Source organism: Staurois parvus, unplaced genomic scaffold (genome assembly GCF_062004578.1).
Source record: "Staurois parvus isolate SC_StPar_1 unplaced genomic scaffold, SC_StPar_1.0 ptg000397l, whole genome shotgun sequence".
Lineage (NCBI taxonomy): Eukaryota > Metazoa > Chordata > Amphibia > Anura > Ranidae > Staurois > Staurois parvus.
In genome coordinates, this window is record NW_028318193.1 from 439,314 (window position 1) to 454,310 (window position 14,997).

The 14,997-nt window shown below is 47.7% G+C and overlaps 1 protein-coding gene across 50 annotated transcripts in view; it reads right to left on the reverse strand.

The window, feature by feature from the left end:
• The window catches only part of TRDN (triadin), a 974,263-nt gene that overhangs the window by 162,535 nt on the left and 796,731 nt on the right, over nucleotides 1–14,997 (reverse strand). For all 50 annotated transcript variants that reach the window (XM_089686429.1, XM_089686384.1, XM_089686382.1 and 47 more), the window contains 3 exons: nucleotides 3,018–3,065; nucleotides 1,682–1,729; nucleotides 241–288 (listed from right to left, as the gene is read on the reverse strand). In XM_089686429.1, coding sequence (XP_089542555.1) covers nucleotides 241–288; nucleotides 1,682–1,729; nucleotides 3,018–3,065 — 144 coding nt within the window. The remainder of the gene's footprint in view (nucleotides 1–240; nucleotides 289–1,681; nucleotides 1,730–3,017; nucleotides 3,066–14,997) is intronic.

Genomic DNA, 14,997 nt, shown 5'->3' on the forward strand with positions numbered 1-14,997 from the left:
ATTCTATTGCAGGTAAAAAAAGGAAATATATATGTATTTCAACAATAAATTGTATGCAATAAAAATCCATATTTTATTTTATATCAGATATTGAAAAAAACATATTTGGATTGAAACATAGTCAATTTCTTGGAGGGTTTAAATTCTGCAATAGACAGTGAGATATTTATTTGTCAGTATATGTGACCCTTCAAGAACATTTACTCATGTTCCAACACAGGATACATCACAACTACTTACTTTTTGTTCGCTCTTTTTCAGGTGTTATCACTTTTTCAGGTGTTATCCCTGGTATTATTATTATAAAAAAAATTTGACAGTCAGTTCAAATGTTGTAGAAATGTACTACTATTTTCTTTTGCCAATAGTCCTAAATCAAATCTGCCCCATGTCAGACAAGTGTGCTTTTTTGTTGAAATGTAATTTTTCCTTTTGAACTGTGTGCTACTGACAAATATGCAGCAGGGGAAAACACTTTTTTGAATGATTTCTTTTTTATTTATTTATTACAGGTACTTCTATAGCACCATCAATTTACACAGTGCTTTACAAATATATTGCACATTCATATCAGTCCCCAACCCTCAAGGAGTTTACAATCTAATGGCCCTAACTTACATTCATACATACACATACAAGGGCCAATTTAGACTTAGATTTAGAGCCAATTAACCTACCAGCATGTCTTTGGATTGTGAGAGGAAACCAGAGTACCCAGAGGAAACCCATACAGGCACAGGGAGAGCATACAAACTCCAGGCAGGTGGTGTCATGGTTGGGATTCAAACCAATGACCCTCCAGGCAGGTGGAAGTACTAACCATAATATTTCAATATTTGATCCCAAAAACGCTGCATAGAAACTGTTGTAATACTGCTCTTTCCCACAGCACAATGTAGTTGATGAGTAAAATTTTAGCAAACAATAAATTTCATTTTTCTAAGTGAGTAAAGCAAAACTGTGTTTACATAAAGAAACTCTGTCAGGAGGAAAAAAAACTGCAGGTATACTGCTCATACCTGCAGTAACCTGGGCTTGATAAAAGGGACCTGAACTCAAAATAGTGAACATTTGCTGTTAAATTGAAAATTTAGAAATGTTAATTGTTCTGGAATACCCTAGAAAATCGACTTTTTGACTTGAATTATTTAAAAAAAACAACAGTTTACTTGTACTTCATGTGCTGTATATCTGCAATGTGAATCTACTGTGTTCATAAGTGATGTCACTATTGTGCTGAGCTGTGGTTTTAGGGATCCGAGGATGCAAGATGTTTGTTTGTTTATTTATTGTTGGTTTATTATCTTTTTACTTCAACTATTTAAGAGCCAGTGGTCCTGCATTCTATGTTAGGAAAATGAGTGCCCACCCACAGGAGTAATGGACAGTAGAGGACAGTAGAGGAGATCACTGGCTGCTGCAAATACTAAGGTAAGTAATTCAACTTATTCCTCATCCCTTAGACACCCTTGCTGAGTGGAGGGGCAACCACTGGAAGGGTAACTTTGTCTTCAGCCCAGATTCAGCTTTAACACATAGCTGTATGCTAATAATTTGATTTATAAGACCCAAGATAAATTAATAAGTCAGTTTGTAGAATATTGTCATTTTAAGACACTGCTATTTTAATCAGATGTCATTATGTATTTGTCTGCATGATATAGGTATAGATCGTAATTACCTTCCTTAGTTGGTGCAGTGTCCTCTTCATGTAGTTTTACGCCAACTTCTATGAATAAATAATACTTATATTGGTATAACAAAAATATGACACGTAAATCATTTTAGATAGCATATTTAGCCTCAGGTATATTGTTCATGCTATAGTTACTCAGATGCTGGTATAAAATGTTGAAACCTGTCCAGCAGGCTGCAAGTTCATTCTTCACTTTCTTGAAAAGTTAAGTATTGAAGAATCAGCCAGCGGAACAATCCACTGCACACAGAAGGGGACACACTGGGGTAGATTTACTAAAGACAAATTAAACTTGCACTTTGCAAGTTCAGTTGAACTAATTTTCCTCAGAGCTTAGTGAATGTGGTAAAGCCTTGGTTTGTAAAGAATACCCAATTAGATGCAATGAAAATAAAAAAAAAAAATTTTTGCTTGCACGTGATTGTATGATGGAAATCAGCAGAGCGTTACCAAATTTAGAAGATGAATGCAACTACATTTGCAATTTGCACATTCATTTACATTTAGCAAAGCTATCCCACTCTCTGGTACATCCAGAGGCACCGGACAGCAACAGTGCCCATAGCTGTGCAAAAGAGTAAAACATGGACTCTCCCCATGTTGCACAGGTATGCAAACTTCTTCTTTTACATGGAGTTGCTGGTTGAAATGTCTATTTAATCCTAGTAACAGTATGTAATGTGTACATTTACACATTAAGTAATGTGTAACATTTGCAGTATTTATTACTTCTCTAAGAGATCCCATAATCCACATGGCAATGTTTTTTAGGCTTCTTTCTCAACAGAAAACCAACAAAATATCTGTTCAGACATGATCTAAAGTTAGCATCTGCTTCCCTTAAGAAAAATCATGGAACTAGTGCAGTAACTTGTACTATTTAATTAAGTGTGTGTACGCATTTTGGGGTTGATTTACTGAAGGCAAACATGTTGTTCACTTTGCAAGGAAAGTAGCACAGTGCAAGGAATTTAACCCCAGAGCTTAGCAAATGTAGTGAAATTTCACTTTGCAAGGTATACCCAATCATATGAAGAAAAATACTGTAAAAGATAGCATTTTTGCTTGCATATGGTTGGATGATGGATGTTATCAGAGCTTACACTATGGATGATGGATGTTATCAGAGCTTACACTATATAACTTTAATTACAAGTGTACTGTTACAGCAGTCTCAATAAGTGGGGGGTTGAGTAAATGCTTTCTCCTTTCTGCAGCAGCTGATGATAAAATTTTCCCAAGATGCAACTCTCAGCATATGTATGGTCATTTGATGAGAGCTAGAGAATTGCTTTTTATGAAAGTAGATATATTTTAATACCTTTCTTTGTTTCTGCAGGTTCCTTTAGATGTATTTTTACAGGTGTTTCTAAAAAAAAAAGAATGTTGGCATTAGCCTTAATTACATTACTTAAGTGTTTCAAAATTAAATAATACACATTTAATAAGATATAGATCAATATCTCATGCACGCCATAACAGTAACATAAGGCTATAATGTACAGGCAACCAGTATCAGTACTACAGTACACTAGACTCCACTACCAATCACCACACACATTTCAGAAGCCAGGCATCTTTTTATAGCTAAAAAGATGAAATAAGTATCTATAAACATTTTTATACACTATGCCACCCACAAAATTCCTTTGCTAAGTAACAATTTAAAATACTGTGAACTTCAATGGCCAGTGATAAATGTAAAGTAAAAAAAACAGCTGCTCACATGAAAGTCAGGATCAGAGCCTAAATGGAGGATCATGAATAGTCTAATTAAAAATAAAATTTTCCAGAGTAACTATTCAGATTTTCTTTATCTTCCATCGAGGAATTTTAAAAATCAGTTTCTGCTGCCCACTACGGGTTGTTGCGACTAGAGATGAGCGAATCGAAGTATCCGAAGTGGAATTCGAGTCGAATATCGGAAAAATTTCGATTCGTGCCGAATCCGAAAAACAGCCTAATTCGGACGCGCGAATCGAAATTTTTCCGAAAATGGCGGCTGACATGTGCGGCGACGGAGCGGGGATGTCGGGGAAGGCGCGCAGACAAGGCGCGCTGCCCCATAATGCATTCCTCAACGACATGTGATCGCATCAGCCAATCAGCAGCCAGCCAGCCAGCACTGTGTAATGGTCGAGGTATATATAGCGGCCATTTTGGAAATCTTCATTTGCCTGCAGTCATTGAACAGAGGCAGACCGCTCTGTACTAGGGACAGGGACAGAGTTAGGGCCACAGAAACGAGAATTGGGGACAGAGAGAAGTTACTTAGGGACAGAGAACCATTACTCAGGGACACAGACTTGTTAATGAGGGCCACAGAATCGTTATTTAGGGACAAAGAAACGCTAGTTAGGGCCACAGAATTCATACTCAGGGACAGACAGAATTTTCACTCAGTGCCAGAGAATTGTTACTTAGGGCCACAGAAACGTTATTAGGGCCACAGAATTTTTACTCAGGGACAGACAGAATTGTTACTGAGTGCCAGAGAATTGTTACTCAGGGACAGACAGAATTGTTACTGAGTGCCAGAGAATTCTTACTCAGGGCCACAGAATTCATTCTCAGGGACAGACAGAATTGTTACTCAGGGACAGACAGAATTGTTACTGAGTGCCAGAGAATTGTTACTCAGGGACAGACAGAATTGTTACTGAGTGCCAGAGAATTGTTACTCAGGGACAGACAGAATTGTTACTGAGTGCCAGAGAATTGTTACTCGCACAGACACAAAATTGTTACTTGCACAGACACAGAATTGTTACTCGCACAGACACAGAATTGTTACTGAGTGCCAGAGAATTGTTACTCAGGGACAGACAGAATTGTTACTGAGTGCCAGAGAATTGTTACTCAGGGACAGACAGAATTGTTACTGAGTGCCAGAGAATTGTTACTCAGGGACAGACAGAATTGTTACTGAGTGCCAGAGAATTGTTACTCAGGGACAGACAGAATTGTTACTGAGTGCCAGAGAATTGTTACTCAGGGACAGACAGAATTGTTACTGAGTGCCAGAGAATTGTTACTCGCACAGACACAAAATTGTTACTTGCACAGACACAGAATTGTTACTCGCACAGACACAGAATTGTTACTCAGGGCCACAGAATTCATACTCAGGGACAGACAGAATTGTTACTGAGTGCCAGAGAATTGTTACTCAGGGACAGACAGAATTGTTACTGAGTGCCAGAGAATTGTTACTCAGGGACAGACAGAATTGTTACTGAGTGCCAGAGAATTGTTACTCGCACAGACACAAAATTGTTACTTGCACAGACACAGAATTGTTACTCGCACAGACACAGAATTGTTACTCAGGGCCACAGAATTCATACTCAGGGACAGACAGAATTGTTACTGAGTGCCAGAGAATTGTTACTCAGGGACAGACAGAATTGTTACTGAGTGCCAGAGAATTGTTACTCGCACAGACACAAAATTGTTACTTGCACAGACACAGAATTGTTACTCACACAGAATTGTTACTCAGGGCCACAGAATTCATACTCAGGGACAGACAGAATTGTTACTGAGTGCCAGAGAATTGTTACTCGCACAGACACAAAATTGTTACTTGCACAGACACAGAATTGTTACTCGCACAGACACAGAATTGTTACTGAGTGCCAGAGAATTGTTACTCAGGGACAGACAGAATTGTTACTGAGTGCCAGAGAATTGTTACTCAGGGACAGACAGAATTGTTACTGAGTGCCAGAGAATTGTTACTCAGGGACAGACAGAATTGTTACTGAGTGCCAGAGAATTGTTACTCAGGGACAGACAGAATTGTTACTGAGTGCCAGAGAATTGTTACTCGCACAGACACAAAATTGTTACTTGCACAGACACAGAATTGTTACTCGCACAGACACAGAATTGTTACTCAGGGCCACAGAATTCATACTCAGGGACAGACAGAATTGTTACTGAGTGCCAGAGAATTGTTACTCAGGGACAGACAGAATTGTTACTGAGTGCCAGAGAATTGTTACTCAGGGACAGACAGAATTGTTACTGAGTGCCAGAGAATTGTTACTCGCACAGACACAAAATTGTTACTTGCACAGACACAGAATTGTTACTCGCACAGACACAGAATTGTTACTGAGTGCCAGAGAATTGTTACTCAGGGACAGACAGAATTGTTACTGAGTGCCAGAGAATTGTTACTCAGGGACAGACAGAATTGTTACTGAGTGCCAGAGAATTGTTACTCAGGGACAGACAGAATTGTTACTGAGTGCCAGAGAATTGTTACTCGCACAGACACAAAATTGTTACTTGCACAGACACAGAATTGTTACTCGCACAGACACAGAATTGTTACTCAGGGCCACAGAATTCATACTCAGGGACAGACAGAATTGTTACTGAGTGCCAGAGAATTGTTACTCAGGGACAGACAGAATTGTTACTGAGTGCCAGAGAATTGTTACTCAGGGACAGACAGAATTGTTACTGAGTGCCAGAGAATTGTTACTCGCACAGACACAAAATTGTTACTTGCACAGACACAGAATTGTTACTCGCACAGACACAGAATTGTTACTCAGGGCCACAGAATTCATACTCAGGGACAGACAGAATTGTTACTGAGTGCCAGAGAATTGTTACTCAGGGACAGACAGAATTGTTACTGAGTGCCAGAGAATTGTTACTCAGGGACAGACAGAATTGTTACTGAGTGCCAGAGAATTGTTACTCGCACAGACACAAAATTGTTACTTGCACAGACACAGAATTGTTACTCGCACAGACACAGAATTGTTACTCAGGGCCACAGAATTCATACTCAGGGACAGACAGAATTGTTACTGAGTGCCAGAGAATTGTTACTCAGGGACAGACAGAATTGTTACTGAGTGCCAGAGAATTGTTACTCAGGGACAGACAGAATTGTTACTGAGTGCCAGAGAATTGTTACTCGCACAGACACAAAATTGTTACTTGCACAGACACAGAATTGTTACTCGCACAGACACAGAATTGTTACTGAGTGCCAGAGAATTGTTACTCAGGGACAGACAGAATTGTTACTGAGTGCCAGAGAATTGTTACTCAGGGACAGACAGAATTGTTACTGAGTGCCAGAGAATTGTTACTCAGGGACAGACAGAATTGTTACTGAGTGCCAGAGAATTGTTACTCGCACAGACACAAAATTGTTACTTGCACAGACACAGAATTGTTACTCGCACAGACACAGAATTGTTACTCAGGGCCACAGAATTCATACTCAGGGACAGACAGAATTGTTACTGAGTGCCAGAGAATTGTTACTCAGGGACAGACAGAATTGTTACTGAGTGCCAGAGAATTGTTACTCAGGGACAGACAGAATTGTTACTGAGTGCCAGAGAATTGTTACTCGCACAGACACAAAATTGTTACTTGCACAGACACAGAATTGTTACTCGCACAGACACAGAATTGTTACTCGCACAGACACAGAATTGTTACTCAGGGCCACAGAATTCATACTCAGGGACAGACAGAATTGTTACTGAGTGCCAGAGAATTGTTACTCAGGGACACCTAATCGTTGAATTAAATAGTATGTCAGACAACATGCAGAGGAGTGGCAGAGGAGGCAATGTTTTAGGAGCGAGCAGACGTGGCAGCAGAGGAAGGGGTCGAGGCAGCAGTATTCGCAGCCAGAGGCCAGTGCTCCCGGTGTCATCCAGCGGTCGTGTCTCCACCGACAACCCTGCCGTCATTGATTGGTTGGCTCGGTCGTCTTCCTCTTCCCAGGTCACCTCTGACACCTACAGCCAACGGTCGGTGGGTACGTCAGACACAACCGTTAGTTGGCATGGCCCGGGAGCAAGCCCACTGAAATCACGTGTCCTCTACCTGCCCCTGTCCTTTGCTGTTCCCTCACCAAGCGAAGTATTGCATGCTGTGGGCTCAGCCCCACTGTACAGTGAGGAAGAGCTAACAGAGGGCGGTCAGGAACGGGGGGAGACATCGGCCTTTTCAGCAGCCAAGCGAACAAGTACTGGCGAGGAGAGTGGCTCGGTAGCCGGTCTAGAGACAGGTCTGTCTCCTGACCCAGACGCAGCCGAGGGGGCTAGTAGTGAGGCGGAGACCCTACTTGATGATGAGGAGGTTGATCGCACTTGGCAGCCTCGTCGTCATCAGGCAATTTCTTCCGCATCATCAGGAGAAGAGGGTGGCAGCTTGGCAGCGAGCAAAACAGTCGGTGGGTTGCCCAGGAGACAGCAGCAGGGTCGCATCAGTGTCAGTGGAGCCAAACGTCCACGGAGTAGAGCACCAGCTCCACTGCAGCCTACCACCACGGCCAGTAGTGGTGCCGGTGCGCACGGAGGAAGTAGCAGTCAGCCAGTGAAGAGTAGCGGGGGCAAAGTTTCCTACTCGGTGGTGTGGCAATTTTTCCTCAAGCCGCCCGAGGAAGTAAACGTAGCCGTATGTCGACTATGTGGCCAGAAATGCAAGCGTGGCCAGGGGGCCCATGTTGGGACTACAGCGTTGCGTCAGCATATGCAGCGTCACCATTCGGTGGCCTGGGAAAACCGTGATAAACATACGGCGGTTCTGCCTGCCCCAGCCCCCGCTCCATCACCCGCTCCGTTACTTGCTCCGTCACCCGACGTCGTCAATCGCCCTCTATCAGCCAGTCAAGGCTCCAACACCTCTGCTGAGGGGAGTTGTCGCTCGTTGGCATCTTCCGCTCGTTCAGATGCTCCTTCTCCTGCTACTCCTCTTCTCGGATTCCGTCAACAGTCTTTCTTGGAATCCGTATCCAAGAGACAACAGTTTGCGAGCACGCACCCGACGGTGCAAAAGCTGAACGTCCTCCTGTCCAAGTTGCTGGTGCTGCAGTCCCTCCCTTTCCAACTGGTGGACTCAGCACCTTTCCGAGAAATGATGGCTTGTGCCGCGCCGCGGTGGAGAGTGCCAAGCCGTCATTTCTTTGCCCAAAAGGCAGTGCCAGCCCTGCATTCACATGTAGAAGAGATGGTGGGCCAGTCTTTGAGCATGTCGGTCTCTGCCAAAGTGCACGGCAGCGCCGACGTGTGGAGCTGTAACTACGGTCAGGGACAGTACATGTCATTTACGGCCCACTGGGTGAACGTGGTGCCGGCACAGCCGCACCAGCAACTTGGACAGGTCACGACGCTTTTGCCTCCACGTTTGCACGTCCTTGGTCCAGCAAGCATGTCCGCCTCTACCACCTCTTTTTCCGCCGTGTCCTCAGGCGCCACCCCCGTGCCAAGTCCCATTACCCGACCGGCATATCACATGTGCAGGGCGCAACGGTGTCACGCTGTGCTGCACCTGGTATGCCTTGGCGAACGTAGTCACACAGGGGAGGAACTGCTGAGTGTAATGAACAGAGAAATCGACAGATGGCTGTCTCCGCGCAAACTAAAAATCGGAACCATGTTGACTGACAACGGAAAGAACATGGTGTCTGCTCTGCGTCAAGGAAGGTTGTGCCATGCGCCATGCATGGCTCACGTGTTCAATCTGGTTGTCAAGCGGTTCCTAAAATCCACCATCCCACTGCAAGACATCCTTAAAATGTCACGTAAACTGTGCATGCATTTCAGCCATTCCTACACCGCAAAGAACACCCTCATTGAGCTGCAGCGGCAGAACGGAATTCCACAGCATCGCCTGATCTGCGACGTTGCAACAAGGTGGAATTCAACCCTACACATGTTAGACCGCCTTTACGAGCAGCGAAAGGCCATCACCGATTTCCTGATGTTACAAGCGGATAAAGGTACTCCCCTGTGTAACTTAGATGTCAGCCATTGGCAGCTCATGCGTGACACCTGCCGCTTGCTCAGGCCCTTTGAGGAGGCCACGCTATTCGTGAGTCGGCAGGACTATGGGATGAACGACGTCATTCCTCTGTTGCACGTCCTGGAACAAATGCTGTTAACAATGGCTGGTCAGGGTGCGGTAGACGTGGCGCACAGATCTCAACGCCACATGACCCCTGTGGGGGCAGGACAGGAAGAAGAGGAGGAGGTAGAGGAGGACATTTGTGCTCAGGAATTATTGAGTGAAATGGGTGGTTTTTCCACTCAGCGGACAGGAGTGGAGGAGCAGGAGCATCTGGTAGAGGAGGAGGAGGAGGAGACAGAGGACCCAGACGCACCGTGGCAGTATGCTGTGGAGATGGAGGCAGGGAGTCCCTCGCATTCCTTGGCACAAATGGCCCATAGCATGCTCGGTTGCTTGCGTAGCGACAGCCGAATAATAACCATCAGACAGAGGGATGACTTTTGGCTGTCCACCTTGTTGGACCCTCGCTACCGGTCCAAAATGGTGGCCTTTTTCACACCTGCTGAGAGGGAGGCCAAAATTACGTACTATAAAAACCACCTATGTAGTCAGTTGGTCTCTGCCTTTGTGCGCCAACGTCCATCCTCAGACACTGTGGGCCCTGTGCGCTCGCGTTCCGCTGGCATGGCAGCAGGGGAGGGGTGGGGTGGTAGGAGCAGTGGCAGCTCCACCAGCAGTGGCTGCCTCAGTCTGCAGTCGATGATGAGTAGCTTTCTTCACCAGCGCAGTGAGGAAACTACTAACCAGCCGCAGCAGCAGCAGCAGCATCAGGTGGACCTGGAGCAGGAGCTCAAACAACAGGCTTGGGCCTACTTGGACAGCACCCTGCCAACCGAGGTAGACAATCCCCTTGACTACTGGGCAACGAAACTTGACCTTTGGCCCCAACTAGCTGAATTTGCCCTTGAAAGGCTGTCATGCCCGGCCAGTAGCGTGGCATCGGAGCGCGTGTTTAGTGCGGCAGGAGGTATTGTAACTCCGCGGAGGACACGACTGTCCACCCAAAGTGTGGAGAGACTCACGTTTGTGAAAATGAATCAGGCGTGGATTAGTCTGGATTTCAAACCACCAGTTCCTGACACAACTGACTAAATCCGCCATGAATCATGCCTCAAACATGTGCCACTTTCAGGTCTCCTCACACTGCTGGTGTGTTTAATTTTTTGACATAGGGTGCTGGCAGATTACGGGCCTCCTATAGCTGCTGCCAGGCCCCTAATCTGCCATAGGCCCCTATATACCGCCTCCTCATGCTGCTGCTAGGTCCAGAGTCTCTCATGGGTCCCTGTACGGCCTCCCATTGCTGCTGTCTCCATCGCCACACTCTGCTGCCATGTGCCACTTTCAGGTCTCTTCACACTGCTGGTGTGTTTAATTTTTTGACATAGGGTGCAGGCAGATTACGGGCCTCACATAGCTGCTGCCAGGCCCCTAATCTGCCATGGGCCCCTATAAACCGCCTCCTCATGCTGCTGCCAAGTCTAGAGTCTGTCATGGGTCCCTGTACGGCCTCCCATTGCTGCTGTCTCCATCGCCACACTCTGCTGCCATGTGCCACTTTCAGGTCTCTTCACACTGCTGGTGTGTTTAATTTTTTGACATAGGGTGCAGGCAGATTACGGGCCTCACATAGCTGCTGCCAGGCCCCTAATCTGCCATGGGCCCCTATATACCGCCTCCTCATGCTGCTGCCAAGTCCAGAGTCTCTCATGGGTCCCTGTACGGCCTCCCATTGCTGCTGTCTCCATCGCCACACTCTGCTGCCATGTGCCACTTTCAGGTCTCTTCACACTGCTGGTGTGTTTAATTTTTTGACATAGGGTGCAGGCAGATTACGGGCCTCACATAGCTGCTGCCAGGCCCCTAATCTGCCATGGGCCCCTATATACCGCCTCCTCATGCTGCTGCCAAGTCTAGAGTCTCTCATGGGTCCCTGTACGGCCTCCCATTGCTGCTGTCTCCATCGCCACACTCTGCTGCCATGTGCCACTTTCAGGTCTCTTCACACTGCTGGTGTGTTAAATTTTTTGACATAGGGTGCAGGCAGATTACGGGCCTCACATAGCTGCTGCCAGGCCCCTAATCTGCCATGGGCCCCTATATACCGCCTCCTCATGCTGCTGCCAAGTCCAGAGTCTCTCATGGGTCCCTGTACGGCCTCCCATTGCTGCTGTCTCCATCGCCACACTCTGCTGCCATGTGCCACTTTCAGGTCTCTTCACACTGCTGGTGTGTTAAATTTTTTGACATAGGGTGCAGGCAGATTACGGGCCTCACATAGCTGCTGCCAGGCCCCTAATCTGCCATGGGCCCCTATAAACCGCCTCCTCATGCTGCTGCCAAGTCTAGAGTCTCTCATGGGTCCCTGTACGGCCTCCCATTGCTGCTGTCTCCATCGCCACACTCTGCTGCCATGTGCCACTTTCAGGTCTCTTCACACTGCTGGTGTGTTTAATTTTTTGACATAGGGTGCTGCAAGATAACGGGCCTCACATAGCTGCTGCCAGGCCCCTAATCTGCCATGGGCCCCTATATACCGCCTCCTCATGCTGCTGCCAAGTCCAGAGTCTCTCATGGGTCCCTGTACGGCCTCCCATTGCTGCTGACTCCATCGCCACACTCTGCTGCCATGTGCCACTTTCAGGTCTCTTCACACTGCTGGTGTGTTAAATTTTTTGACATAGGGTGCAGGCAGATTACGGGCCTCACATAGCTGCTGCCAGGCCCCTAATCTGCCATGGGCCCCTATAAACCGCCTCCTCATGCTGCTGCCAAGTCTAGAGTCTCTCATGGGTCCCTGTACGGCCTCCCATTGCTGCTGTCTCCATCGCCACACTCTGCTGCCATGTGCCACTTTCAGGTCTCTTCACACTGCTGGTGTGTTTAATTTTTTGACATAGGGTGCTGCAAGATAACGGGCCTCACATAGCTGCTGCCAGGCCCCTAATCTGCCATGGGCCCCTATATACCGCCTCCTCATGCTGCTGCCAAGTCCAGAGTCTCTCATGGGTCCCTGTACGGCCTCCCATTGCTGCTGTCTCCATCGCCACACTCTGCTGCCATGTGCCACTTTCAGGTCTCTTCACACTGCTGGTGTGTTAAATTTTTTGACATAGGGTGCAGGCAGATTACGGGCCTCACATAGCTGCTGCCAGGCCCCTAATCTGCCATGGGCCCCTATATACCGCCTCCTCATGCTGCTGCCAAGTCTAGAGTCTCTCATGGGTCCCTGTACGGCCTCCCATTGCTGCTGTCTCCATCGCCACACTCTGCTGCCATGTGCCACTTTCAGGTCTCTTCACACTGCTGGTGTGTTTAATTTTTTGACATAGGGTGCTGCAAGATAACGGGCCTCACATAGCTGCTGCCAGGCCCCTAATCTGCCATGGGCCCCTATATACCGCCTCCTCATGCTGCTGCCAAGTCCAGAGTCTCTCATGGGTCCCTGTACGGCCTCCCATTGCTGCTGTCTCCATCGCCACACTCTGCTGCCATGTGCCACTTTCAGGTCTCTTCACACTGCTGGTGTGTTTAATTTTTTGACATAGGGTGCAGGCAGATTACGGGCCTCACATAGCTGCTGCCAGGCCCCTAATCTGCCATGGGCCCCTATATACCGCCTCCTCATGCTGCTGCCAAGTCTAGAGTCTCTCATGGGTCCCTGTACGGCCTCCCATTGCTGCTGTCTCCATCGCCACACTCTGCTGCCATGTGCCACTTTCAGGTCTCTTCACACTGCTGGTGTGTTAAATTTTTTGACATAGGGTGCAGGCAGATTACGGGCCTCACATAGCTGCTGCCAGGCCCCTAATCTGCCATGGGCCCCTATATACCGCCTCCTCATGCTGCTGCCAAGTCTAGAGTCTCTCATGGGTCCCTGTACGGCCTCCCATTGCTGCTGTCTCCATCGCCACACTCTGCTGCCATGTGCCACTTTCAGGTCTCTTCACACTGCTGGTGTGTTAAATTTTTTGACATAGGGTGCAGGCAGATTACGGGCCTCACATAGCTGCTGCCAGGCCCCTAATCTGCCATGGGCCCCTATAAACCGCCTCCTCATGCTGCTGCCAAGTCTAGAGTCTCTCATGGGTCCCTGTACGGCCTCCCATTGCTGCTGTCTCCATCGCCACACTCTGCTGCCATGTGCCACTTTCAGGTCTCTTCACACTGCTGGTGTGTTTAATTTTTTGACATAGGGTGCAGGCAGATTACGGGCCTCACATAGCTGCTGCCAGGCCCCTAATCTGCCATGGGCCCCTATATACCGCCTCCTCATGCTGCTGCCAAGTCTAGAGTCTCTCATGGGTCCCTGTACGGCCTCCCATTGCTGCTGTCTCCATCGCCACACTCTGCTGCCATGTGCCACTTTCAGGTCTCTTCACACTGCTGGTGTGTTTAATTTTTTGACATAGGGTGCTGCAAGATAACGGGCCTCACATAGCTGCTGCCAGGCCCCTAATCTGCCATGGGCCCCTATATACCGCCTCCTCATGCTGCTGCCAAGTACAGAGTCTCTCATGGGTCCCTGTACGGCCTCCCATTGCTGCTGTCTCCATCGCCACACTCTGCTGCCATGTGCCACTTTCAGGTCTCTTCACACTGCTGGTGTGTTAAATTTTTTGACATAGGGTGCAGGCAGATTACGGGCCTCACATAGCTGCTGCCAGGCCCCTAATCTGCCATGGGCCCCTATATACCGCCTCCTCATGCTGCTGCCAAGTCTAGAGTCTCTCATGGGTCCCTGTACGGCCTCCCATTGCTGCTGTCTCCATCGCCACACTCTGCTGCCATGTGCCACTTTCAGGTCTCTTCACACTGCTGGTGTGTTAAATTTTTTGACATAGGGTGCAGGCAGATTACGGGCCTCACATAGCTGCTGCCAGGCCCCTAATCTGCCATGGGCCCCTATATACCGCCTCCTCATGCTGCTGCCAAGTCTAGAGTCTCTCATGGGTCCCTGTACGGCCTCCCATTGCTGCTGTCTCCATCGCCACACTCTGCTGCCATGTGCCACTTTCAGGTCTCTTCACACTGCTGGTGTGTTAAATTTTTTGACATAGGGTGCAGGCAGATTACGGGCCTCACATAGCTGCTGCCAGGCCCCTAATCTGCCATGGGCCCCTATATACCGCCTCCTCATGCTGCTGCCAAGTCCAGAGTCTCTCATGGGTCCCTGTACGGCCTCCCATTGCTGCTGTCTCCATCGCCACACTCTGCTGCCATGTGCCACTTTCAGGTCTCTTCACACTGCTGGTGTGTTAAATTTTTTGACATAGGGTGCAGGCAGATTACGGGCCTCACATAGCTGCTGCCAGGCCCCTAATCTGCCATGGGCCCCTATAAACCGCCTCCTCATGCTGCTGCCAAGTCTAGAGTCTCTCATGGGTCCCTGTACGGCCTCCCATTGCTGCTGTCTCCATCGCCACACTCTGCTGCCATGTGCCACTTTCAGGTCTCTTCACACTGCT